Consider the following 25,877-nt stretch of genomic DNA (forward strand, 5'->3'; position numbering starts at 1 on the left):
GGCCATCTGGGGAGTGAACCAGCGCATGGGAGACCTCTCTCTCTGCCTCTAACTCTGCGTTTCAAATAAATAAATCTTTTAAAAAAAAAACTCAAAAAACACAGAGAGGAGCAGCCTAGCGCGCGGCGCCCCGGGCAGGGACCTGGCCCCGGGGGGCAGCGACCTGGCGCCCGGCGGCCGCGGACGTCCGGCCTGGAGGCCTGGCGCCCGGGAGGGGGGACACGGACGGCGCCCGGGCGGGGCCCGCGCGGGGCGGGGCGCACAGCGGAAGTGACGCCGCGCGGGGCGGGGCGGGGCGCGCACCTGGGCACCTGGGCGGCCGCGGTGGCGGCGGCGGCGGCGGGGAGACGGGCGCTATGGAGGGCGACGGTGGGAGCCCGTGGGCGCTGGCGCTGCTGCGCACCTTCGACGCGAGCGAGTTCACGGGCTGGGAGAAGGTGGGCTCGGGCGGCTTCGGGCAGGTGTACAAGGTGCGCCACGTCCACTGGAAGACCTGGCTGGCCATCAAGTGCTCGCCCAGCCTGCACGTCGACGACAGGTCAGCGCGGCGGGGGCTCGGGGCGCGCCGGGGGGACGCGGGCCCTGGGCTGGGGGCGCGGGGCCCACCGGCCCCCGGAGGCGCGCCCGGACCCGCCCGAGCGCTGCGGTCTGCGCCCGGCTTAGCAGGATTGCCGTGCGGGCGCGCGGCCTTTGTGAAGGCAGCGCCTCGCCCCGCCGACTTAGTAATTTACGCCCGAGCACAAATTGGGGCAAGACGGTCATTACGGCGGTGGGCGGCGCCGGGGTCCCGCTGCGCCCCGCACCGCCGGCGCGCGACTTCCCGCGGGGACGCCGGCCGCCGCCGTCGCGTTCCGTGGGTGCGTGGTGGTCTCCGCATAATCTCGCTTTTTTTGGAGGCGAATTTCGCCGATCGCGGGGGAGGTGCCGCAGGTGCGCGCCGGCTCGCGGTGAACAGTTCCTGGCTCACCTGTGGAGGAAGTGTGTGTTGTGCCTGTGTTTTCTGGGGCGATTTCCCGCACTCGGCCAGCCCTGGACACACACACAGGGAGGAGTCAGCTCGCGGGCCCCCGGGGAGCCCGGCTGCCTGGACCACCCCGGGGCGGCCTGGCTGGGAGCGGGGTGCAGGCCTTCAGGCCCGGGCCGCCTCCCTCTGCTTCCCTCCGTGGCCAGAAGTCGGCACCCCGGAGCTGCCGGCGGCTTTTTGCCGTCACCCCCAAGCCCGGTGTGGTGTGGACGCCGCAGTCCAATGGTGACCGGTGTCCCGAATGGCCAGCAGCTCAGAGGTGAGAGGACCCTCCCTAGGTTAATGCAAAAGCGCGTCCTTGTCCCCCCTGGCCCCCGGGGCTTCCTCTGGCGCTGTGGTCGTGTTGACCAAGTCCTGGGCGCTTGGCGCACCAGCCCGGGGCTCGCTGCCCGTGGGCAAGCCCCTCTCCCCGGGGTGGGGGGGGTCTGGAGTGGGTTCTCCGCATCAGCACAGGTTTGCACCCCGGATTCTTGCACTGGAAGAGGGAAGTAAACAAGTGCCCACCCCACCCCCACTGACTCATCACCTGCGTCCTCCGAAGGAAGGTTCTTTCTTCCGGGGTTTCTTGGGTGGCCTTGTCGGGTAGGGTTACTCCCCTGAGGCCGGCCGCCGAGGGCTCCGGTGAAAAGTGTTTTGGCCTTGCCGAGAAGCCCCGGTGGTGGCGAGCTGGTGGCTGCGCGCTGGTTTAGCCTCCCACAGTTTGCAAAGGAAGCCCCCGCCGCGGGGTTCGCGGGGTTAAATGTTCCGTATTCCGTGTGCAGCTCTGGGTAGGGATTTGCATCCGTCCCGCTGGGCATGGGGGAGCTGGGTGCCCCCCGCAGCCTTGCGGGCTTGCATCTCGGCCTCGGAACAGCCGGATTTCTCGGCTGCCGGCCACCGCGGCCCCCCGGAATCTGCCGGGGCTTCCCAGGAGTAGCAAGTGGGATTTTCCTGGCGTCTCGGCACGCAGGCCCCCAGCCCTGCACCTCTCCAGGCTCCGTGTTGCTTTGTTTGAGGGACAGCACCCCTGCTGCGTGGCCTGGGCCTGTCCTGGGTGACTGTGGCCCCCTTTGTGTGCTGCACGGGGACCCCCCCCCGGGGGGTGTCAGTGAAGCCGATTTTTATCGGGCAGGGCTGGGCTGCCTGATGCTCAGGCCGGGCTGGAGTCCCCTGGCTCCGTTGAGTACTTTGGCCCCAGCCCTTATCTATGCCTTGGCCTTGGCCACAGCTGACCCTGACCCTAGCGCCTGCAGGCTGCCGCAGGCCACCCAGCCTGTGTTTCTCTGCAGGGCAGGTCAGGGCTCCCGGGGGTAAGGAAGTGTGCCGAGGGGACCCTTCCTTCCTTTTTTTTCTTTCTTTCTAAGATTGATTCTATTTATTTGAAATAGAGTTACAGAGAGAGGCAGAGAGAGAGAGAGAGAGATCTTCTATCCACTGGTTCACTCCCCAAATAGCCAAAATGGCTGGAGCTGGGCCAGTGGGAAGCCAGAAGCTTCCTCCAGGTCTTCCACACGGGTGCAGGGGCCCAAGCACTTGGGCGTCTTCTACTGCTTTCCCAGGCCATAGCAGAGGGCGGGACAGGAAGTGGAGCAGCGGGACTCGAACCGGTGGCCATATGAGATGCCTGCGCTGCAGGCAGGGGCTTTAACCCGCTGGGGGAGGGGGCCCTCTGACCTCGGGTGCTGTTAGCGGCTAGGAGAGAAGGCCCCCCTCTCCCCTCCCAGCCCTCAGCTCAGATTCACGAGGTCCCTGCCCCGGCGCCAGCAGGGAGCCGGCTCGTGCTAGTCGGGGCGAGCCTGAGCAGCCCCGGGCTGCAGCTGCGGCGCTGACAATTGGCCAAGCCCCTTTCTTGTCAGTTTTAAAAATAGCAGTGTGGGAACCCCTCCGAGGCTGCCTGGGAGCGTGGCTGGGTGGTGCGCGGAGCCCTGGCTGACGGCGCGGCTCTCATGATGAAACCATTTTTCCGGCTACTTTTTTCCCAGAGGTGGTTCCCAGGTTTTCCTGGCCTTCACTCCCGGAGCGCCTCGCCCCAGCCAAGGAGGCCCCTTCTCGGCGTTGGCCGCTTCCCCGGGGGGGCCGTGCCTCCCCCTCTAACTAACGCGGCTTCCGGAGGGGCCCCTGGCTTTGGGGACGTTGGGATTCCCGATTGAGCCGGGAGGAGCCCCCGGGGCTCCTCTCCAGCCGCTCTGGGAAGGGATGGACGGAACTTTCTAATGTTTCTCCGCGTCCCAGGGCCCTCTCCACGGCGGGGGAAAGTGACACCGTCACTTGTCTAAAGGACAAGACGGAGTTAACAGCGGAGAAGGCGACCCCGAGCTGGACCCTGTGTCGCTGCCCATAAATGGGGTCGCCGCCCACCTGGAACCAGAGCGGGGTGGGGGAGCGGAGGCGGAATCGGCAGCCCTGTGCCCGGTGGTGCCAGCCCTGCCGCGTCCGCCTGAGCGAGGCCGTGCGATCTCAGGTTGGGTTTCAGTTGAGACGGTGTCAGCGCGACTCGGGGACGGTGGGGACGTGGCCGAGACGTGGCACGGCCGCCTGGCCCCAGCTCTGCCCAGCACCCAGGCTCCGGGACTCAGGAGTAGGGTCAACTCCACACCTTCTGTGTGCTCCTGAATGCGGCTGCAAACACAGCTTAGAGCCCGTCCGCCCGACCCTGCCGGGTTCCCTCCCGCTCCGTGCACTTCTAAGTCGCTGTTAGCCGCGGCGCCCTCGGTGGCAGCTGGGAGAAGCCGCGGTCCAGGCTTATTGAGTTGCAGATGTTGCCTGACCCCCGGAGGGCTGCTGCTTGGCTGGTGGCGTGTGTCCCTGGAGCAGAGGAGGAGGGCCGGAAAGGCGGGGCGGCGGCTGGATGATAGAAGTTGTACGGGGCAGGCTCTTCTGAGCACGGGGTGGGGGGCATGTGAGAGCCGCTGCCCCCGGGTCTCCAGCCTCCCACCGGGCGGCCCAGGACCCCTGCCCTGCCTGCTCGCCCGCCCACCAGCCTGCCCGAGGCTCCTCTGATCCTAGCCAGGGCGGTGTGGCCCGGAAGCAGCGGCTTATTCCTAGCGGCTCCCTCCCGGCAGCTGTGGGAAGCCAGCGCCCGCTCCGGGGGAGATTTGGGCCGGGATCCCCGGCTTTAAGGAGAAAAGCGGTCGCGGCTCTAATTACATGCTGTGAACGGGGTCTGTGGTGTCTGGGGAGAGCCGGGAAGGCCGAGCGGGGAACCCGCTGAACCGGGGCGGAGGGGAGGGGCGTGGCCGGCTGCCCGCCCCCGGCTACTCGGCAGTCGCTAATGAGCCCAATCAGAAGTCACCAGGTTTTATGGATCACGCCCTCGGGGCGAATGGGAGGAGAGGCGGTTTGCAGGTTAGCCCCGAGCTCCCGCAAGCCCTAATTGGGTGCGCGTCGGCTCCGGGCAGGTTAGGCTGGGGGGTGGGATGTCCACTCCACGTGGAGACGCGGCCCTGTGGGGGAGCTCCCTGGTGGACGCGGGTCCCTGAGGCCGGCAGGAGAGCTTAGGCCGGTGTCTGGTGGTGGTGGTAGGGGAGGCAGCCGACCACTTTATTATATTAAAATCATAGCAGTAGGAAACACAGGTTCTTTTTGTTTAGGTTTATTTACTTGCTTATTTGAAAGATAGAGTTACAGAGAGCGAGAGAGGTCTTCCATCTGCTGGGTCACTCCCCAGATGGCCGCAACAGCCAGGGCTGAGCCGGGAGCCGGGAGCTTCATCCACGTCTCGGGAGTGGTGGGGGCTCAAACACTGGGGCCGCCCCTCGGCTTTCTTGGGCCGTTAGCAGGGAGCTGGAGCTGACATGTGTGACCCAGTGGGATTCCGGTGTTGCGGGTGTGGGCTCTGTGCCTCGATGCCGGCCCCTGGACACAAATCCTATTATTATTATTATTTTTTTTAAATATAGGCACCTTCTATTTAAGGTGTACAAACTGAATTCGTACATACACATTCAGGAACGTAGTGCTTCTCCCCTCCCTCCCGCCCACACTCCCACCCTTCTTCCTCCTCCCTCTCCGATTCCCATTCTTATTTTTAACAAAGATCTATTTTCAATTAACTTTATGCACGTAAGGGTAACTCCACACCAAGAGTTCAACAAATAGTATTAAGGAAAAAAGCCCGTTTCTCAGTAGTTCAAACAGGGCTCTTCAAAATCATGGCATCTCAAAGTCAGACAAATTCTTTTAAAAAAAAAATGTTTTAAAGATTGATTTATTTGAAAGGCAGAGAGAGAGGTCTTCCATCCAATGGTTCACTCCCCAGATGGCCGCAGTGGCCGGAGCTGCGCAGATCCGAGGCCAGGAGCCAGGAGCTTCTTCCAGGTCTCCCACATAGTGCAGGGGCCCAAGGACGTGGGCCATCTTCTGCTGCTTTCCCAGGCCACAGCAGAGAGCTGGATGGGAAGTGGAGCAGCCGGGACTCAAGCTGGTGTCTGTATGGGTTGCCGGCACTGCAGGTGGCAGCTTTACCCGCTGCACCGCAGCCCGGGCCCTGGACATAGATTGTTAACCAGGCCCACGGTGACTCTCGGAGGCGGCTGCCCTGTGCTGTGGGCGAGGTCCCCAGCGGGAGGAGCCTGGGTGTGTTCTCTTTTCCTCCGCAGTGACCAGCCTGCCCCCGGCCTTTTCTCAGCCTCCAAGGACTTGGGGAGCAGAGCCAGGGGGCCACCCCGTGCCGCGCAGTGGGATCCCCCTGGCTGCGGGGAGAGTGGCCGGCGGTGTCCTGGTATGGGGCAGCCCCTCAGCTCAGCCCAGGGAGCCCCCGGGCCAGCACTGCCTGCTCTGGGCGGCTCGTTTCCACGCAGGTCCTTGGCCCGGAGCTAGGAGGGGAAACTGCAAGCCACACTGTAGCTTCCCCGTGATTGGACGATCCCCGGCGGGACGGTCCCCCGTGATTGGATGATCCCCTGGCTGGATGGTCCCCGGTGATTGGATGATCCCCCTGCTGGACGGTCCCCCGGTTGGATGATCCCCCGGCTGGACGGTCCCCCGGTTGGATGGTCCCCCGTGATTGGATGGTCCCCCGGCTGGACGGTCCCCCGTGATTGGATGATCCCCCGGCTGGACGGTCCCCCGGCTGGATGATCCTCCGCGATTGGATGATCTGGGGGCTGATGTTTGTGCAGCCGGAGATGGGACAGCCCCGGGAGTCCTGGCACTGCCCGCCCTCCCCTGGGGCCCCTTTGCCCCTGATTGACAGCCACTGGCCCACACCTAGAGGTGCCCCCAGAGGCCCTGTGCTGAGTGCCTCCCCCCACCCCCCACCCCCTGCAAGGCTGGGCTGGGCCGGGCTGCCCTGGGGCCCTGCGGCCTGTTTAGGAATTTCTCTAGGGGAAGAGCTCCTGTTTGGTAAACAAGGAGGGAGGGGCCTCACCTGCTCCGCTTCCTGCCTGGGAGGTGTTTCTGTAGTGTCCGGAGGCCTGGGCTCAGGCTGAGCTGCCCGGTTGGTTCCCAGCTTGGAGGGAAGGGGCCCTTGTGCCGGGGTGGTTCCCTTATCCCCAGAGAGCAGCTCTCCCAGCCCAGCCCGGAACCACTGCTGGGAGCGAGGCCTGGGAACCCGCATCCGTGGGCCTGTGCTGGGCTGCTGCTGACCCAGGTCCTGTGTGGCCAGGACGTGGCCTCTGAACGCGGGCTGAAGCTTTTGACCCCAGGGCGGACACAGGCCATCGCAGGCTGCAGGGAGGTGGAGGCTGACCTTCGACCTGGCAGTGTAAACACTCCCTGGGGCTTGTTACAAACTGCTGGTCCCTGAGCCCTGTGGGGCAGGGTGAGCCTGGCCAAAGCCCTCTCAGAGTCCCGTGCGTGGCCCTGTGGCCGCTCCCAGGGGGACAGGTGGAGCGCTTGCCCGAGCCACCACTCTGAGCACAGGTCAGAGGAGCAGACGCTGGGGAAGTGTACGTCGGCCCCCGGAAGCCACCGCGCACCGTGGGCAGTGGGGTAGACCCAGCGCCACCCCCAAGAGACGGCGTCACCTTTGTTTTGTTTTTAAGATTTATTTGAGAGGCAGAGTTAGGTGAACACGGAGATAAAGGTCTTCTACCCACTGGTTCACTCCCCGGACGGCCACAAGGGCAGGAGCTGGGCCCATCTGAAGCCGGGAGCCAGGAGCTATGCCCGGATCTACCGTGCAGGGGCAGGGGCCCAAGGACTTGGGCCACCCTCCGCTGCTTTCCCAGGCCACAGCAGAGAGCTGGATCGGAACCGGTGCCCATGTGGGATGCTGGTTTAACCCACTGTGCCACAGCACCGGTCCCCAGCTCTATCCTTCAAGCCAGAGAGTCGGAAGGAGGTTGCCAGGGACTGGGGGCCAGGGTGCGCGTGTTGTGCCCGTAGGTGGGGGTGATGGGAGTTTTGGGGGTGGAGGGTGGTGGTGGCTGTGGCATGCCAGTGAGCCCTGTACCTGTATCCCACGGACGGACGCTGTGCCCCTAGCCGAAGTGTGCAGGTGGGCTTGGGCTGAGGGGCTGGTGGGGGGCTCTTCAGGTAGATAGCCAGTTACAGCTTCTGGCCAAGCCCTGCCCTGGGAGGAGACCCCCAGACTCCAGGGCCCCGCACGCTGGCCCAGGGCTGCCCATGGGCGCTCAGCCGTGCCTCACAGGGCCGCAGACGTCAGCCGTGTCTGGGGGTGGGCTCCTGGGGCGTGCACCCAGAGCCGGCCGTCTCCCAGCCACTGCGTGTCCCTCATGCCCCGTGTGTGACCTCTCTCAGGGAGCGCACGGAGCTTCTGGAAGAAGCCAAGAAGATGGAGATGGCCAAGTTCCGGTACATCCTGCCCGTGTACGGCATCTGCCGGGAGCCCGTGGGCCTGGTCATGGAGTACATGGAGACGGGGTCGCTGGAGAAGCTGCTGGCCTCGGAGCCCCTGCCGTGGGACCTGCGCTTCCGCGTCATCCACGAGACCGCCGTGGGCATGAACTTCCTGCACTGCATGTCCCCGCCCCTGCTGCACCTGGACCTGAAGCCGGCCAACATCCTGCTGGACGCCCACTACCACGTCAAGGTGGGCGGCCGGCGCGGCACAGACAGGCCCCTGTTCCCGCGGGAGGGAGCGTGGGGTCCGGGACGCCCACTACCACCTCAAGGTGGGCTGGGGGAGGGGGGTGCGGCTGGCATGTTTCCGTGGGAGGAAGCGTGGGGTCTGGGTAAACACCAGGCGCAGCCGGAAGGTGGCTCCCGTGAACAAGCACGGGCCCTCTCCCCCAGATCCTGGCGCGCGACGGATTTGGGGCCCGTGCATTCGTGGATTCTGGTTAAGAGGAGGTCGGGCCGTGGACTGCCTGCTTTCAGGGCCGAGGGTGGTGGGAAGGGGATGCTCTGTGGTCAGGGCTGTGGAGTGTTCTAGAAAGAGGCTCTGTAGAGGGACCAGCCCGCCTGCTAGTGCCTGCACAGGCAGAACACTGTGTCCCCCGCAAAGCCTAGGAGCCTGTGGGTTTTTTCCTTTGCTACGTTTGTAAGCGTGCCAGCTAACGGGCTCGCTGCGGGGGTGGGCAGTGGGGACATCGTCATTCCGGCCTCAAGGCTGGGTGTGGCGCTTTTCTGTCTCTCCGCGGCCCCGAGGGTGGTGCCCTTGTGTCCCCACGTGGTGACGGCCGCCCACCCCGGGGAAGTCTGGGTCAGAGGTGGGTCTACAGAGGCAGCCACGGCCTCCCTGCCTCTCCACACGGGAGAGCGAGCGAGTGAGCAGCCAGGAGCTGTGGCCTGACTCCTGTCCCACTCACGCAGGGGACAAGAAAGGACCCCTCCCACGTGCCTGGTCCGTGGATCCACAGCACCTCCTGCCCTCTCTGTTGGCCTGGCCCCTGAGAGACCGTCCTCGGCCTGCCTTGCTCTGTAGCTCTCGGCGGGCGCAGGTGCACCGTGGCTGCCGGGAGGCGGCGGCGAGGCAGACGGTTCCACTCTGGACAGGAATCCTGGGCTGTCCTCGGGCAGGTGCAGCGCGTGGTCAGATCCTAGTCGGTGGCTGGACGTTTGGTCCTGATGTAAGAGGGACAGAACTCAGGGGCTGGGGGTGAGGGGCGCCGCCGTGGGCCTTGGAATCTGCCCACCTCCTGGGGTTCCTGCTGCTCTGCGCTGGGAGCCTGGACCGCACAGCTCTCCTGGGCAGTGTGGCGAGGGGTCGAGCGTGCCGGGTGCGGGTATCAGCAAGCGAGTGGAAAATGAAATGAAAGGTGTGAGCTTATTTTCGTGAAAAAAGAATTTGTAATACGTGGGTTTTTTATTAACACACATTCATATATTATGGAAAAATTATGGAAAATATATATTATGGAAATTTATTATGGAAATAATATATTATGGAAAAAATTTTGCGCACAATAATCTTTTTTTTAGTTTTGTTTTTATGATTAATTTATTTGAAAGCCAGAGTCACACACACAGAGAGAGAGAGAGAGAGAGAGGGGTCTTCCATCCACTGGTTCACTCCCCAAATGGCTGCAATGGCCAGGGCTGGGCCAGTCCAAAGCCAGGAGCCAGGAGCTTCTCCCGGGTCTCCCACGTGGGTGCAGGGGCCCAAGGGCTTGGGCCATCTTCCACTGCTCTCCCAGGCCACAGCAGAGAGCTGGATCGGAAGAGGAGTAGCCGGGACTTCACTGGTGCCCATATAGGATTCTGGCGCTGCAGACGGCAGCTTTGCCCGCCGTGCCATGGCACCAGCCCCCATACTTTTGATGTTGTTTTCCTGTCCGCTTTCTGAGGCAGTCTTGGGCCTCCCAGGAGGCCGGGTCAGGCGGAGTCGTGGGCAGGGGAGCAGCTGGCTGGGTTGGAACGGGGGCCCCGCCTTGCAGCCCCACTGCCAAGCCAGGAGAAGGCCGCCTGGAACCGGCTGTCCTCCAGGGCTGCTGTGGCGCGCATGCCCTTGTGGGCCAGGCCCTGGGAGGGAGACCGTGCTCAGCCGACGTCCTCCCGGCAGCCTCTGGGCTGGGCCTTTGTGGCCCCAGGGCCGGTGCCAGCTGTTAGGGGTCTGTGGGGACAGTGCCGTGGGCAGCCCGTGTGCCTGGAAATGTGCGGGGGCCTCCCAGCGGCTGTCGGGGATACCGGAGCCCTGGAGCCCAGTGGACGCCTGCTGCTTGCCCAGGGACCCAGGAGTGCCGCCCGCTGCCCCTGGTGCCCGGGGTCTGAGCCCTTTCCTCTCCCCTTGGCGGTGGGTTTAGCTCGTAGGTGAGGCTTCTCCGCGGGGTGCCTGGTCCAGGCGAAGCCCCGGGGGTGCCGGAAGTGCCGGTGCCCCTGCCGGGCCGGGGTGGGACAGCCTGTCCCCACCCCCAGAGGGTTGCTTCTGTGTGACAGCCTTCTTAATCAGGGGTTAGTCACCACCCGGGAGCCGGGAGCAGCCGGAAAGTGCGTTTCCTTCTGCTCTGCCCCGGTGTGGGACGTGGGAGCCCAGCCCGGCCGCCGGGTCTGCCTGGGCCTCGGGTGGCTGGGTGGCTGTCAGCAGACAGCGATGTGAGGCAGCAACTTTGATCTGGACTCTGAGACATTTGTTTTTATTTATTTGAAAGGCAAAGAGAGAGATCTTCCATCCACTGGTTCACCGTGGCCCCAGTGGCCACAACAGCCAGGGCTGGGCCTGGCCAAAGCCAGGAACCAGGACCAGAATCTGGGTCTCCCACGTGGGTGCAGGGGCCCAAACACTTGGGCCATCTTCCGCTGCTTTCGCAGGTGCATTAGCAGGGAGCTGGATCAGAGGTGGAGCAGCCGGGACTCGAACTGGCGCCCATAGGGGATGCCAGTGCTGTGGGCAGCAGCTTAGCCTCCACGCCACAGCGCCGGCGCCACGCTGGACTCTTGAAATGCAAGGGACTTCTGAAAGTTTGTGGGAAATGGCTTTAAAGGAGAAGCTTATGTTGTAATACGCGTTTCCCAGTCTTTCCGGAGGCCCCTTATATGTGTGGATCTCATCATTGTTTGTCCCAAAACTATCTCGTCTTTCCACGCCCACTGTGAAGTCCCCTCGGGAGGGCCCAGCCCGCCCGAGTGTCCCCGCTGCGTGCTGCCCTCTCATAGCCAGCGTGGCCGGGGCCGGCACTGCGGCGCCAGCTTCTTGCCGGGTAAGAAGGCACTTGATGTGGAATGACACTCGAGGTCGTCCGTCACTGAGTGCACTAAGTGCCAGCGTTGAGGCGCTGATCCTCACGTGATGAATCTCGTGTTGGAGATGCCGTCACCTGGTTTAAATCCGCGGGCTGCGTCTGTGTCCAGGCGGCCCGGTGTGGGCGGCCGTGTTCTGTGCACAGAGCTGCAGAGCCCCGAGCTCCTGGGCACGTGGCTCAGGGCACCCTTAGCTCCAGTCCTGTCTGCGTCTCAGCACGGCCCTTGCAGCGGGAGGGGTGAGCTGGCGTTCTTCATGACCTGTGCCAGGCGCCAGCGCTCGGCCTGCGACTCCCGGGTTCCGAGAGCTGTCTCCCAGCGCGGCGCTAGTTCCCGGGTGCGGGGATTGACCCTGGGGACTGGCGGCTTCTGCCAGGGACCGCAGAGCCCTGGCGCCAGGTCGTGGGGAGCCCCGGCTGCGCGGGCACGAGGCCGGGAGCCTGCTCCTGATCCTCCCAGCCGTGCGCCGTGGTGACGCCGGGCCCCCTGGCTCCCGTCCCGGCATTAGGGGCCTGACTCAGCCCCGCTGCGGCCGCCCCACAGGTGTGCTTGAGACGGTGCCTGCGAGTTAATTACAAGGCTGGAAAGAAACACATACCTCGCAGGGGAAGAGAAAGGGGCCGTTTCCACGTGGGTCAGGCGCCCTTTAGTGCTTTAATCCCTCGTACCGCGCTCCCACGGCTTCAAAGCCCGGGGGTCCGATCTGCACCCGGAGGTGGGGGTGCTGGTGGGAAGGGGGCTCCCCAAACAGGCTTGCGGGGCAGCTGCTGGCGAGTGACGTCACCACGGAGGGTTTCAGGGAGGCCCGAGGGTGCCTTAGCCCAGGAAGTCCTGCTTCCCCCAGCCTCAGGCCCCAGGCACCGGGCGGCCCCGTGTGGCGGGGTGGACGCTCCGCAAGCCCTCCAGGGGGGAGGCAGGACGCCCGTGGAGGGGGTGGGGTGTGTGTTTTGCTCGATTTAAAGGGCTGCCGAAAGTGCGCTTCCCTGTGGAGGGCTTGCCGACACCTGCCCGGCTCCCTGGCGGGCGGCCTGCATAACCAGCTGCCCCAGGTCGTCACCGGCCTCCTGGCCGCAGACCGAGGCCGCCGTCCGCCCCAGTGCAGGCGCCCGTGCCCCTCGACCTCTCGCTCTGTAGAGCAGTGCCCTTCTGCCCCGCCGAGCAGGTGCATTGCCCTTCATGCCGCCCTTCCTGCCCGGGGGCGGGACTGCCTGGATCCAGGATGGTGCTGGGGACCCTGCAGAGGGCGGCGGTGCTCACAGCGTCGGCCCACTGCGCGCACGGCCCCGTCGGAGGCTGACCAGTCTCGTGCTGCCTGCTGTGTTGCAGATTTCTGACTTCGGGCTGGCCAAGTGCAACGGGCTGTCCCACTCACACGACCTCAGCATGGACGGCCTGTTCGGCACCATCGCCTACCTCCCCCCGGAGCGCATCCGAGAGAAGAGCCGGCTCTTTGACACCAAGCACGATGTGTACAGGTCAGTGGGTGCCCAGCGTGCAGTGGGTGCTGTCCAGTGTGCATGTGCAGGCAGTGGATGCTTCCCAGTGTGTGTGTGCAGGCAGTGGGTGCTGTCCAGTGTGCCGTGTGCAGTGGGTGCTGTCCAGTGTGCCATGTGCAGGCAGTGGGTGCTGTCCAGTGTGCCATGTGCAGGCAGTGGGTGCTGTCCAGTGTGCCGTGTGCGGTCAGTGGGTGCTGTCCAGTGTGCCGTGTGCAGGCAGTGGGTGCTGTCCAGTGTGCCGTGTGCAGGCAGTGGGTGCTGTCCAGTGTGCCGTGTGCGGTCAGTGGGTGCTGTCCCAGTGTGCCATGTGCAGTGGGTCCTGTCCCAGTGTGCGTGTGCAGGCAGTGGGTGCCCCAGTCCCCTGTGGGCATCAGCTGGGGGCTTGAGCCTCGCCCTCCCCGCTCAGGACAGCAGCTCTCATAGCGGCCCTCGGTGCCTGTGAAACGTGGGTTTGGTCCATGAGAGCAGGACGCGTGCTTGCAGGGCCTGCGTGGGCTCCCTGCAGTGCGGCTGGCTGAGATGCTGGTGGCCAGCTCAGAGCCAGTTACGTAACCAGGCCCGCAGGTTCTGCGCGGTGCAAGGTTTTTTTATTTTTATTTTTAAAGATTTGTTTATTTGAAAGGTAGGTTTATAGAGAGAGAGGGAGAGACAGAGATCTTCCATCCATTGGGCTCATATGGCTGCAATGGCTGGGTTGGACCACAGGGAAGCCAGGAGCCAGGAGCTTCTTCCAGGTCTCCCACGTGGGCACAGGGGCCCAGACACTTGTCCCATCTTCTACTGCTTTCCCAGGCGCATTAGCAGGGAGCTGGATCAGAAGTGGAGTAGCCGGGACCCAAACCGGCACCCATATGGGATGCCGGCACTGCAGGCGGCGGCTTCACCCACCACGCCGTGGCGCCAGCCCATGGTGCAGCTTTGACGTTTTATTTATTTATTTTTTTAATATGGATGTATGTATTTGAAAGTCAAAGTTACACAGAGAGATAAGGAGAGGCAGGGAGGCGGAGAGAGAGAGAGAGAGAGAGAGGGAGGGAGAGAGGTCTTCCATCTGCTGGTTCACTCTCCAGCTGGCTGCAACAGTCGGAGCTGTGCCGATCCAAAGCCAGGAGCCAGGAGCTTCTTCTGGGTCTCCCACGTGGGTGCAGGGGCCCAAGGACTGGGGCCACCTTCCACTGCTTTCCCAGGCTATAGCAGAGAGCTGGACAGGAAGTGGAGCAGCCAGGACTCGAACTGGCGTCCATATGAGATGCTGGCACTGCAGGTGGCAGCTTTACCCGCTATGCCACAGCGCCAGCCCCGGCTTTGCGTTTCAGTGAGATGCGGTTTTACCGCTTGTCCTTGGGAGAGCCTGCTCCTCCGAGCGGCCTGGGTCTCCCAGCGGCCGTCCCCTCTGTGTGTTGTGGACTGAGCAGCTGGCATTTCCCAACACCTCCTTCCTGCCGGCCGGGGGCTGGGGGCAGGGGAGCCTGGGGAGCCGCCCCGTGGCCGGGTCCCTCGCCCGTGCGGTTGAAGGCTTGCTCACGCATGCCCGGCCTCTCCCTGTGGCTCTGTCCTGCGTGTGGTGCCGGTGACCGGGCCCCCAGCTTCCTGGCTCTCCTCTGTGTCTCCGGCACCGCCTGGGCCCTGGCCAGCTGGTGTCACAATAGCCATTGTGCCTGCTGTGCCTCTGAGCGCCAGCCCGCTGGGGTCCGGTCTCAGCTTGTTGAGTTTGGGGACAGGGAGCCGCTGTCTGTTTAAACGTGTTGGAGCCAAGGATGTCAACTTTTGAACTCAGATTTCAGTTCGTTTTCGGCGAATTCTCCTGCTCTTACTAACAAGCCGCTGTCGATGTAGGTGTTCGCGAGGGAGCCGGCTTTCAGACTCTCACGTTTTTGTTTTTAAAGATTTATTTATTGATTTGAAAGGCAGGGTTACAGAGAGAGAGGGAGAGACAGAGACAGAGAGAGGTCTTCCATCTGCTGGGTCACTCCCCGGATGGCTGCAGCGGCCAGGACTTAGCCAGACTGAAGCCAGCAGCCAGGAGCTTCCTCTGGGTCTCCCACGCGGGTGCAGGGGTGCAAGGACTGGGCCCATCCTCGCTGCTTTCCCAGGCCACAGCAGAGAGCTGGGTCGGAAGTGGAGCAGCCGGGACATGAACTGGTGCGGACGTGGGATGCCAGCGGTGCTGTCTCGGCTGTAACAGCGCTGGCCCCCCGTGTCTGAGTTTTGATTTGAGGGTTGGTTTTTGTGTATATGATCCAGAGTGATTTTTTATTTGTAAGTCTGAATCCTCAGTTCTGAAAGGCCTGGGGGTCCTGCTGAGGCGCCTCCGGGCGCTGTCTGGGCACCTTCTCACCGTGACAAGCTCTGCCGTGGCCGCGGCGCCAGGGTTGGGGTCAGAACGTGCATCTGTGTCTCTAGGATCGGGGCACAGCAGGGGAGGGGGTGCCCCGAGTCGTCCTGGCTCATCCGTCCGTCCGTTTATCCTGCTGAGGCCCTGGCCTGCCGGAGGGGCAGTGAGGTGGGCGGAGGCCGAGCCCCTCAGAGCTGGGGCGCAGGTGCACAGGGTGTCTCCTGGGGCGCAGCTCCTGCTGTCTGGCCTCGAAGCCCCCGACGTGACGGTCTCCCTCTGACAGCTCTGCCCTGGTGTCTCCCCGCCCCCATCCGTCCGTCCGTCCGTCCGTCCGTCCGGTTTCCGAGTGGCCTCTCGGCTCCCTGCCGTGTTTGGTCTTGGCTCTGGCTCGCAGGTGCTAACGGCCTGGTCTCTCTTGCAGCTTTGCCATCGTCCTGTGGGGCGTGCTCACGCAGAGGAAGCCGTTTGCAGGTGAGCGGCCGCCTGCTCCCGGGGGTGTGGAGTTGCTGTCTCGGGTGGGTGGGTGAGTGTGTGTGTGGGGTTGCTGTCTCGGGTGGGTGTGTGTGTGGAGGTGCTGTCTCGGGTGGGTGTGTGTGTGTGTGTGTGGAGTTGCTGTCTCGGGTGGGTGTGTGTGTGGAGGTGCTGTCTCGGGTGGGTGTGTGTGTGGAGGTGCTGTCTCGGGTGGGTGGGTGGGTGTGTGTGTGGAGTTGCTGTCTCAGGTGGGTGGGTGGGTGTGTGTGTGGGGTTGCTGTCTCGGGTGGGTGTGTGTGTGGAGTTGCTGTCTCGGGTTGGTGGGTGAGTGTGTGTGTGGGGTTGCTGTCTCGGGTGGGTGTGTGTGTGGAGTTGCTGTCTCGGGTTGGTGGGTGAGTGTGTGTGTGGGGTTGCTGTCTCGGGTGGGTGTGTGTGTGGAGTTGCTGTCTCGGGTGGGTGGGTGGGTATGTGTGTGGAGTTGCTGTCTCAGGTGGGTGGGTGGGTGTGTGGAGGTGCTGTCTCGGGTGGGTGTGTGTGTGGAGGTGCTGTCTCGGGTGGGTGGGTGTGTGTGTGGAGTTGCTGTCCCGGGTGGGTGGGTGGGTGGAGTTGCTGTCCCAGGGTGGGTGTGTGGGTGGGGTTGCTGTCTCGGGTGGGTGGGTGAGTGGGTGGAGTTGCTGTCTCAGGTGGGTGGGTGGGTGTGTGTGTGGAGTTGCTGTCTCGGGTGGGTGAGTGGGTGTGTGGAGTTGCTGTCTCGGGTGGGTGTGTGGGTGGAGTTGCTGTCTCGGGTGGGTGGGTGGGTGTGCGCTCTCCTGTGCCCTGTCCTCAGTCAGCTCCTGCAGTCCAGCTCCCTAGGCTGCTCTGGGCCTCGAAGCCAGCAGGGCCAGGTGGGCTGTGCAGTGTGTCCGTGTGGAGACCCTGGCCACGCGGGCTGACAGAGGGCCCTTTTGGTGTCGCACACAGGATGGAGCCGGGTCCTTTCGGGCCAGTTTCTCGGGTGGTAGTCTGTGCACAAGGCACACGCTGTCTGGTCGCTCAGTGTAGGGTTCTGTGGCGTTGAGTTCACGCATAGTGTCGTCCAGGCGTTTCACTGTCGTCTTCCGGAACGTTCTGCACCCCAGAAGGGAGCCCCCACCCGCCCATTAAGCGGTCAGTCCCGTTCTCCCTGCTCCCAGCCCCTGGCGACCACCCTTTGGTTCTCAGTCTCCGGATTTGCTTGTTCTAGATAGTTCCAGATAATTCTGTTGAACACTTGTTTATTAACTGCTGTAAAACACGCACCGGATTGTCCGTGTGAGCCACCTCGGGTGCAGCTCGGCTGTGCCCGGTGCCTGCCGGCTGTGCAGCCCGTCCCAGGGCCCTTTGTTGCCTTTTTTTTTTTTTTCCCCCAAAGATTTATTGATTTACTTGAAAGGCAGCTGTGGAGAGAGAGACCTCCCACCTGCTGGTCACTCCCCAAGTGGCCACAGCAGTCTGGGCTGGGCCAGGCTGAAGCCAGGAGCCAGGAGCTCCATCCGGGTCTCCCACTGGGTGCAGGGGCCCGAGCCCTTGGCCAGCATGTGCTGTTTGCCAGGCCATGAGCAGATCAGCAGTGGACTAACACAGACCGGAACCGGCGCTCGTATGGGATGCTGGCGTTGTAGGTGGCACTTAACCCGCCGGGCCACGGTGAGCCCTTCTGCCGCCCCGCCTGGCTCCCGGCACCAGCGGGGAGCTGTGGTGGCTCCGCACTTCCAACAGCCCCTCCGTCTTCGGGCTTTGACACCAGGACCTGTTTGTTGTAAAAATCCGGTACCTCTGTAGCTCCTGGAGAAGGCCCTTGTTTTGAGATGAGACCAAAAGCGTCCTTGGATGCGGGTGAGGCCGGAGCTCCCGCCAGATTCCGAGAGGCCCGGGGCTCGGCCAGCCCTGCTAGGACGGAGCTTCTCTCCTTCGTCATCTTACCAGGGAGTCTGGTGACCCCGCCCCGGTGCCGCGTTCTCCCCCACGGAGGTCTGTGGCCTGACCCCTCCCCACATAGTGGCGTGCCTGGCCGACGACCGAGTTGTGTGGTGGAAGTGATGGCCAAGGCAGGTGCACGGTGGGGATGGCGAGGGGACGGTCCTCTGCTTGCTGCCCCGTGGCGGGGGTCTGGGTAGGATCCTGGCGGCTCGCACAGGTCTGCCTTCCCTGGGCGTGTTTGGAGCCGTGGGGTGGGGAGGGCCGCTGGGACTAGAGACTCGGAGGCCAGGGGGGCTCTGAGCTGAGCAGGAGGCGGGGCCTGGCGCACCGAGCCGGCCTCGACCCTTCCCAGGCAGGGCAGAAGCCGCGGCCACCACCCTGACAGAGGCCAGGTGTGCTGGCGACGGGGTGTGAAGGAAGACCGCGTGGCCCCTGGGTTGTGAACCAAGAGGGGATGGCCCCCTCGCACACCCCAGCCCTGGCATGGCACAGGGAGAGCCGGCGTCCTGGCCGCCGTGGCCTGGGCTGGGAACGGGAAGTGAGGAAGGTTTCTCTCCCACTGGGAGAATTGGGTCCCCTTGGGTGCTGCACGAGGTGATTCTGGGGTTTAGGAGTGTTGCCTCCATGGCAGGTGATGGTCACGTGGAGCACGCCCCGGGGTCTCTGTGCCACACGTGGGGTCTCTGTATCTGCTGCTTAGGGTCTCTGTGTCTGCCACGTGGGGTCTCTGTGTCTGCCACGTGGGATCTCTGTGCCACACTGGGGGTCTCTGTGTCTGCCACGTGGGGTCTCTGTCTATCACGCTGGGGTCTCTGTGTCTGCCACACCGGGGGTCTCTCTATCACACCGGGGGTCTCTATGTCTGCCACGCCAGGGTCTCTGTCTGCCACATTGGGGGTCTCTGTGTCCACCACATGGGGTCTCTGTGTCTGCCACGCTGCCTGTGGCTGGCAGAGCCGCGCGCTCAGTGTGGGGGGCTCTGAGAGGGCGTGGCTGGGCCCGCCCTGCCCTGCCCCGGCCCCAGAGCCCTGACCCGTGCGCCTTTGCCTTGCAGATGAGAAGAACATCCTGCACATCATGGTGAAGGTGGTGAAGGGCCACCGGCCCGCGCTGCCGCCCATCTGCCGGCCCCGGCCCCGCGCCTGCCGGAGCCTCATCCGCCTCATGCAGCGGTGCTGGCACGAGGACCCGCAGGCCCGGCCCACCTTCCAGGGTGAGCGCGGGGGCATCCGGGGGCGCGGCTGCGGGCATCCCAGGACACAGAGCCGGCGACCAGGACGGGCCCTGCACACGGGGTTCGCCCGGGAGCCGCGTCTGTGTGTGGCCTCGCGACACCAGGGCTGGGCTGGGGCAGCTCGTCCCGAGGGGTCAGCTCCGGCCTGGTTTGCCGCCCAGGGGAGCCCGCGGGACTGGACGCCTGGTGATTCAAGTTCAGGTTCCGCTTTGGGTGCTGAGAGATGGACACAGCCACTGGCCCGAGTCCTTCCTACCTACGCCGCTTTGGAAAATTGCCAAAACTTCTGCGGCTGTGTCTTTGGGAGGGGACGTGACCAGGCAAATCTCCTGGCGTGGAAGACCCGTGGCGGGGGAGAAGATTGAGTGGGCACGGGACTCGCAGGCTGGTGCCAGTGGCTCGGCACAGGGCGTCTGGCTGGTGGGGGCCCCCGAGGGCAGCTCCTGCTCTGTGTGGTGAGGCCTCGCCAGCGCGGGGAGCCCGGCCGGGGTCAGGCTGCAGGGCCCCGGCTCGGCCTCTGCCCTGCGGCGGCCTTGGCTGGCAGAGTTGACGGGCAGTCATCCGAGCGATGCACTCTTGGTTGTTTTCCCAAAGAAATCACCTCCGAGACCGAGGAGCTGTGCGAGAGGCCCGACGACGAGCTGGGAGACGCGGCGCCCGCGCCCGCCGGGAAGGCCCCCCTGGAGCCCGCCGGCCAGGTAGCCGGGTCTTGTTTGCTGGGTTCACCGGTGCACTTGCCACACCGCCTGCTCTGCGGGTGCCCCGGCCAGCCGGCACTGCCCCCTCACGTCCGGTCCTGCGCAGGTCCCACAGGGACTCCAGGTTCCTGTCTGTGAGCTGGGCACAGCATGCGGCCGGCTTGGGTTTCAGTGGGCTCCTGTCGCGCCTGAGCCGTGGGGGCCCAGAGCCTCTGCCCCCGTGCCGTGGCCTGGAGCGTGGAGGGGGGTGGGGCTGGGTTTTTCTGCAGCCCTGGCTTGGGGATCTGGTCACTTCTTTTTATAAAGATTCACTTTATTTATTTGAAAGGCAGAGTTAGAGAGCGAGAGAGGAAAATAGGAATTTCCCATCCGCTGGTTCACTCTCCAAATGGCTGCAACAGCCGGGGCTGGGCCGGATGGGAGCCAGCAGCTTCTTCCGGTCTCCCAAGGACTTGGCCGTCCTCCGCTGCTTTCCCAGGCCGTTGGCAGGGAGCTGGATGGGAAGCGGAGCAGCCAGGATGGGCTATGGGATGCTGGCGTCGCAGCCGGCGGCTTCCCGCTGTGCCACAGCGCCGGCCCCGTGTGGTCACTTGTTGGCTGCTCGCGAGTGGTTTGTGCTGCGTAGGTTATGTAAGATGTGATAGAAGCTCGGAGTGCCGGGGCTCGCCAAGTACCTGTGCGGTGCGAGGCTGGCACGGAGCTGCACCAGGAAGCCGACGAGCGAGCTTTAAAACGTGCCGTCTGGCGTGGGGCCAGGTCCCCGGGTTAGCGGCGTGAGGTCGGAGATAAGTGCACCTGTATGGGCACTCACTTCCCAAACACACGGGCGTGCCTGCGAGGGGCAGCCCGGCCCCGATACAGGTGGGCCAGGCGGCCAGCACGTGGCTCCATGCAGCAGACCGGGCAGGTCCCAGCGAGGGGGCTTTGGGGCAGACAGGTGTAAAGCAGGGAGAGTCGGGGACCCCGTCGGCGCTCGTCCCTCCCCACGCGGGCTCGTGGAGCTGCCCATCAGGACCTGCCCGGAGGGGCTGGCGTGCCACGCCACGGCCAGTTAGGCTGCCACCGCCACACCGGCTTCTCGTGAAGCAGCACTGGTCCCATCCAGCCCCCTGCTCACGCACCTGGGAGAGCAGCGGAGGATGGCCCAGGTGCTTGGGCCCCTGCACCCATGTGGGAGACCCGGATAAAGCTCCTGGCTCCTGGTCCCAGTGTAGCTGATGCAGTGTTGGGGGAGTGACCCAGCAGGTGGAAGCTCTCTCCCTCCCGTCTAGATATTCAAATAATCTCCACTTTTTTTGTTTTTCTTAAAGACCTTTTCAGAGGGTCCGTGGGGGTGTGTCAGGCTGGATCACCATGTTGTCCCCATAGCTGGGCCCTTGGCTACACACAGCCCACGAGCCACACTCAACAGCTCCAGGGAGTGGGTGTGGGGGAGGGGTTTGGCAAAGGAGGGGCCCAGTGCCCTGTCTCTGCTGTGTGACGGCTGTGGTCGGCCAAGGCCCCTCCCCGCCACGCATGGCCCTGCTTCGTGTTCGCATCCTGCCTCTAGCGTGGACGCTGCTCTGTGCGACACCACCGGGCAGATGGCATCCGGGGTGCCCGGTGCTGGGTTCCCCGTTCCACGTCCCTGTGCTGGGTGGACCCAGCAGGTCTCCCGGGCTGCATGTCCGCGGCGTCTGCACCGCCCTCCCGTCCTCACCGCCCCCTCCAACCTCGCAGGCGGCGCCCGCGTCCACGCAGCTCCAGCGCGCCTCCGCCCCCGCCTTCGACAAGGACTGCAGCCTCTCGGAGCTGCTGTCGCAGCTGGACTCCGGCATCTCGCAGACGCCCCAGGGCCCCGAGCAGCTCAGCCGCAGCTCCTCCGAGTCCAAGCTCCCGGCGTGCGGCAGCGGCAAGCGGCTCTCGGGCGTGTCCTCCGTGGACTCGGCCTTCTCCTCCAGGGGCTCGCTGTCGCTGTCTTTCGAGCGGGAGCCTTCCACGGGTGGTGAGCGTGAGGGCGGCCTTGGGGGGCGTGGGGCCCCGTGTTCGCGCCGTGGGTGCCAACCCCAGGGCCCGAGGTGGACTCCTCGCCTGCGGGCCAGCTCTCGCGGGGGCTGGTGGAAGAGGGTGCGGGCTGCAGAGCTGCCAGGGAGGCATGCCACCTTCCCCAAGGACAGGCGTGTTCTAGAACCTTCTTGGCTATGGTCCTCCCCGGGGACGTCTCACAGGCCCCACTCAGGCTGCCAGCGTGCAGCCCTGCCTCCTTAGCCCCGCCCCTCACCCCCCCACCCCGTCCCCTCGAGGATGTATTGTAGTGGGTGACACCAGACCCCTTCATCCCAGGTGGGGGCCCAGTCCCTGGAGGGTCATTGTAAGAAACAGTCTCGTGACAGCTCCTGGACGGGGGCTGGCCTTGTGGGGTCGGCGGGGGGGCTGCCGACCCAGAGCGGGTCACCCGGGCAGTGCATCTGCGCAGGGAGAGCCGTGCAAGCCTCGTCCGCGGGAGGGGCTGCCTGGGTCCCGCGGGCTGCGCCCCGTCCTGCTCGCCCAGCCCCAGGCTGGCTCCGGGTTCTCCACTCGGGCCTGGTGGCTGGCGGGAGCCCCACCGAGCACCTGGGTCCTGCCCGGGTCTCCTGGTTCGATCGCACACAGATAAAGCGAGACGAGCACCGCGGGGCCCAGTGGGACGGCCAGGCCGCCGGTCCCCGACGGCGCAGGGCGTGTGTCCCGCCGTGAGCGGCCCTGACGCTGCCTCTCCTCTGCCCGCAGACCTGGGCGCCACGGACGTGCAGAAGAGGAAGCTGGTGGACGCCGTGGTGTCCGGGGACACGAGCAAGCTGATGAAGGTGCTGCAGCCGCAGGACGTGGACCTGGTGCTGGACGGCGGCGCCAGCCTGCTGCACCTGGCCGTGGAGGCCGGCCGGGAGGAGTGCGTCAAGTGGCTGCTGCTCAACAACGCGAACCCCAACCTGACCAACAGCAAGGGTGCCACGCCGCTGCACGTGGCCGTGGAGCGGCGCGTGCGGGGCGTGGTGGAGCTGCTGCTGGCCCGCAAGAGCAGCGTCAACGCCAAGGACGAGGACCAGTGGACGGCGCTGCACTTCGCCGCGCAGAACGGGGACGCGGGCAGCGCGCGGCTGCTGCTGGAGAGGAGCGCCTCGGCCAGCGAGGTGGACTTCGAGGGCCGCACGCCGCTGCACGTGGCCTGCCAGCACGGCCAGGAGGACATCGTGCGCATCCTGCTGCGGCGCGGCGTGGACGGGGCCCTGCAGGGCAAGGACGCGTGGGTGCCGCTGCACTACGCCGCCTGGCAGGGCCACCTGTCCATCGTCCGGCTGCTGGCCAAGCAGCCCGGGGTGAGCGTGAACGCCCAGACGCTGGACGGGAGGACGCCGCTGCACCTGGCCGCCCAGCGGGGGCACTACCGCGTGGCCCGCGTCCTGCTGGACCTCCACTCCGACGTCAACGTGTGCAGCCTGCGGGCGCAGACGCCCCTGCACGTGGCGGCCGAGACCGGGCACACGAGCACCGCCAGGCTGCTCCTGCACCGCGGCGCCAGCAGGGAGGCCGTGACCGCCGAGGGCTGCACCGCCCTGCACCTGGCGGCCCGCGGCGGACACCTGGCCACGGTCAGGCTGCTGGTGGAGGAGAAGGCCGACGTGCTGGCCCGCGGGCCCCTGAGCCAGACGGCGCTGCACCTGGCCGCCGCGCACGGGCACTCGGAGGTGGTGGAGGAGCTGGCGAGCGCCGAGCTCATCGACCTGGCCGACGCGCAGGGCCTCAGCGCCCTGCACCTGGCCGCCCAGGGCAGGCACGCTCAGACCGTGGAGACGCTGCTCAGGCACGGCGCCCACATCAACCTGCAGAGCCTCAAGTCCCAGGGCGGCCACGGCCCCGCGGCCACGATCCTGCGGCGCAGCAAGACCTAGCCCGCTGCCCGGGAGGCTGGGGTCTGTGTGGGCCTCTTGTCCTGTGGTCGTGAGCAGACCTAGCCCGCTGCCCAGGAGGCTGGGGGTCTGTGCAGGCCTCTTGTCCTGTGGTCGTGAGCCGCGTGGGGGCCGGAAGGTGCCGGGCTGGGCGCTCGGCTTGCCCTGCTGTGGCTTTGCCAGAACATGGACCTAGCGCACGGCGAGGGGCGTGGGCGCTGGCCGGGGGCGCGTTGACCAAAGCCAGCCGGGACACTTGTGGCCACGGACCCACCTGCCCGTCAGGGTGCCTGGGGTCGGAGGACGATGGGTCCCAATGGTTTCCTGCTGGCGCGGCCCTGGGGTGGCCGCCCCAGCGCCCGAGGGGAGCCGCCTCCCACTGCCCACCGTGAGGGAAGAGGTGTGGGAAGAACTGTCTCGGAAGGTTCCTGGTTTACGGAATCCCTTGGAGTAGGGGACCAGAGAGCAGCTGTCGCCGGATACCCGGATGACACTGGTTCCCATCGCCCGGGGGTATCGCCATGCGGGACGAAGCACCAGGGCTGACCTTAAAGCCGTCTGCCCGATCGCCCACCCCGTGGTGAGTCCACTTGCTGTGGGTCATTTCCTGTCACCTGAAACAGCTTTGGACCCCGGGACCACGTGTGGGATTCGCTGAAGGCTCCCGTGCAGCCTGGGCCCTGGACCGAGAGCCGTGTGCTCAGCTGGGCGCCCTCTCATCCGCCGTCTTCTAGTGCTTGATCTGTGGCCAAGTGGGGGCCTGGATGGAGGGGGAGGGGGGCCTGGATGAAGGGGGAGGGAGCCCGGATGGAGGGGGAGGGACTGCTTTCTGACCCACTTTGCCAACAGCTGTCCCGTGCATCCTGGCCGGGCAGGTGGGGCGTGGCCCGAGGCACCCGGGAGCCGGGCGGAGTGGGAGATGGGGCCGAGTCTCTTGGCCGTGCAGTCACACGGGGCCTCCTGACCACGTACTCGGGCCAGTGCTCTGCAGGACGTGGCCTGGTGCGTGGCACAGAGAAAGGTGCTGTGGATGCTCTCGTGAGCCCGTGGGCGGGGCTGTGCGTCCCTGCAACAGGAAGTCCCCGCCCCGTGCAGCCTCGCGAGGCCAGACAGCACTCTGAAAGATGTCAATAAAGCTAAGGACTGGTCTGTTGTTTTGAAGTTGGTGAGACTTGGTTTTTCTTGAAAATGAGCTCAGGTTGTCTGGCTTCTGCAAACCAGAGGCTTGAGGCCCAGGGACGCCCTGCTGGGATACGTCCCTGCCCTGGCTCCGTCTCACTGGGCTAGGGAAGGGCAGCCTCGAGCGCCCCGCTCCTGAGCCCCCGCCCTCCACGCTGGGACCCCGCAGGAGGCAAGCCTGCCCCGATGGAAGCCGCCCCCAGCACCTGCCTTGTTCTTTAAGTTTGTTTATGCGACAGGGGGCTCCCCCCAGCCATGGTTCACTCCCTGGTGCCCTCTGTGCCTGGGGACCAAAGTCAGGAGCCGGGACCTGAGCCAACGCCGCTGCTCCCAGGTCGCCGGAGCCGGAGCCGGAGCTGGTGTCAGGCCCCGGTACTCGGTTGTGGTGTGCAGGTGTCCTGAGCGGCCATAGCCTGCTGGGCCAAGCTCCCGCCCTCACTTCCTTAAGTGCTTGTCCCTGGTGCTGTGGTGCACCTGCCACCTGCGTCCTCTGCCCCCCCCCCCGGTGGAGCAGGTCGCAGGCAGGGGGCCCAACGGACCACCAGGGATGCGATTCCTGGGGCCGGGTTCCCTCCCGGGAAGCCAAGCAGGGAGCTCCCAGGTCTGGAGCAGCACCTCGGAGTCCTGGAAGGTTCTGGAAAGTCCTGGGAGTGCCTGCAGAGGAGACTTGCAGTGGCTCACAGCCACAGTGGGTGGGTCGGGGTGAGGGTTACTGGCTCGTTCAGGAGCAGGGAGCCCCTGGCCTAGCTGAGGATGGACGGGGTGGCTCCATCGCTGAGCTGAGCCAGGCAGGGGGAGGCCCAGGAGAGCCCCGCGGGGCCTAGGACAGTGGCCATGCAGCTGGCGGGGACAGAATCCTAGGTGAGCCAAACGTTGGGTGCGCACTGCCCTTGCTCCGGGGACCGCCTCGGCCGGCGTCCGCAGTGGCAGCACACCCTAGACCTCCCCGCTAAGTGCCTGGCCCCTGCGGAGGCACTGACTAGCAGGTGGTTTTCCGGCTGACGGATGCCCGTGCACACTGGAGGCACTGACTAGCAGGTGGTTTTCCGGCTGACGGATGCCTGTGCACACTGGAGGGAGGAAGCTTAGGGAAAAGCTGCTGGCTCCGGCGGTCGGCAGCCGCGACCTCACACGCTCCGTGTCTGCAGCCAGAGTGCAAGGCCGCAGCTGCGGCTGGCTCTGCAGAGACCCCCCCCCCCACCGGTAAGTGTCGTGCCCGCCCTAGAGAGGGGCTCGGGGGCGGGGGGACCCTGCCCTAGAGGGAGGGGCTCAGGGGGACCATGCCCTAGAGAGAGGGGGTCGGGGGGACCCTGCCCTAGAGAGAGGGGCTCAGGGGGACCCTGCCCTAGAGAGAGGGGGTCAGGGGGACCCTGCCCTAGAGAGGAGCTCTGGGGCCGGGGGATCCTGCCCTAGAGAGGGGAGCCAGGGGGACCCTGCCCTAGAGAGAGGGGGTCGGGGGGACCCTGCCCTAGAGAGGGGAGCCAGGGGGGACCCTGCCCTAGAGGGAGGGGCTCAGGGGGACCATGCCCTAGAGAGAG

General features: G+C 65.3%; 1 protein-coding gene across 2 annotated transcripts; it reads left to right on the forward strand.

Moving 5' to 3' along the window:
* Positions 1-295: 295 nt before the first annotated feature.
* On the forward strand, positions 296-24,321 carry RIPK4 (receptor interacting serine/threonine kinase 4). 2 transcript variants are annotated; one of them, XM_070073138.1, is made up of 8 exons: positions 296-538; positions 7,706-7,997; positions 12,410-12,558; positions 15,336-15,385; positions 18,378-18,536; positions 19,152-19,255; positions 20,975-21,239; positions 22,004-24,321. In XM_070073138.1, exons 1-8 carry the CDS (start codon positions 357-359, stop codon positions 23,161-23,163), a joined length of 2,361 nt encoding a protein of 786 aa, XP_069929239.1. In that variant the 5' UTR covers positions 296-356; the 3' UTR covers positions 23,164-24,321. The 2 variants fall into 2 exon arrangements, with proteins under 2 accessions (XP_069929239.1, XP_069929240.1); XM_070073139.1 differs by lacking the exon at positions 296-538 and adding an exon at positions 1,152-1,283.
* The last annotated feature ends 1,556 nt before the right edge of the window (positions 24,322-25,877 follow it).

Source organism: Oryctolagus cuniculus, chromosome 4 (genome assembly GCF_964237555.1).
Source record: "Oryctolagus cuniculus chromosome 4, mOryCun1.1, whole genome shotgun sequence".
Lineage (NCBI taxonomy): Eukaryota > Metazoa > Chordata > Mammalia > Lagomorpha > Leporidae > Oryctolagus > Oryctolagus cuniculus.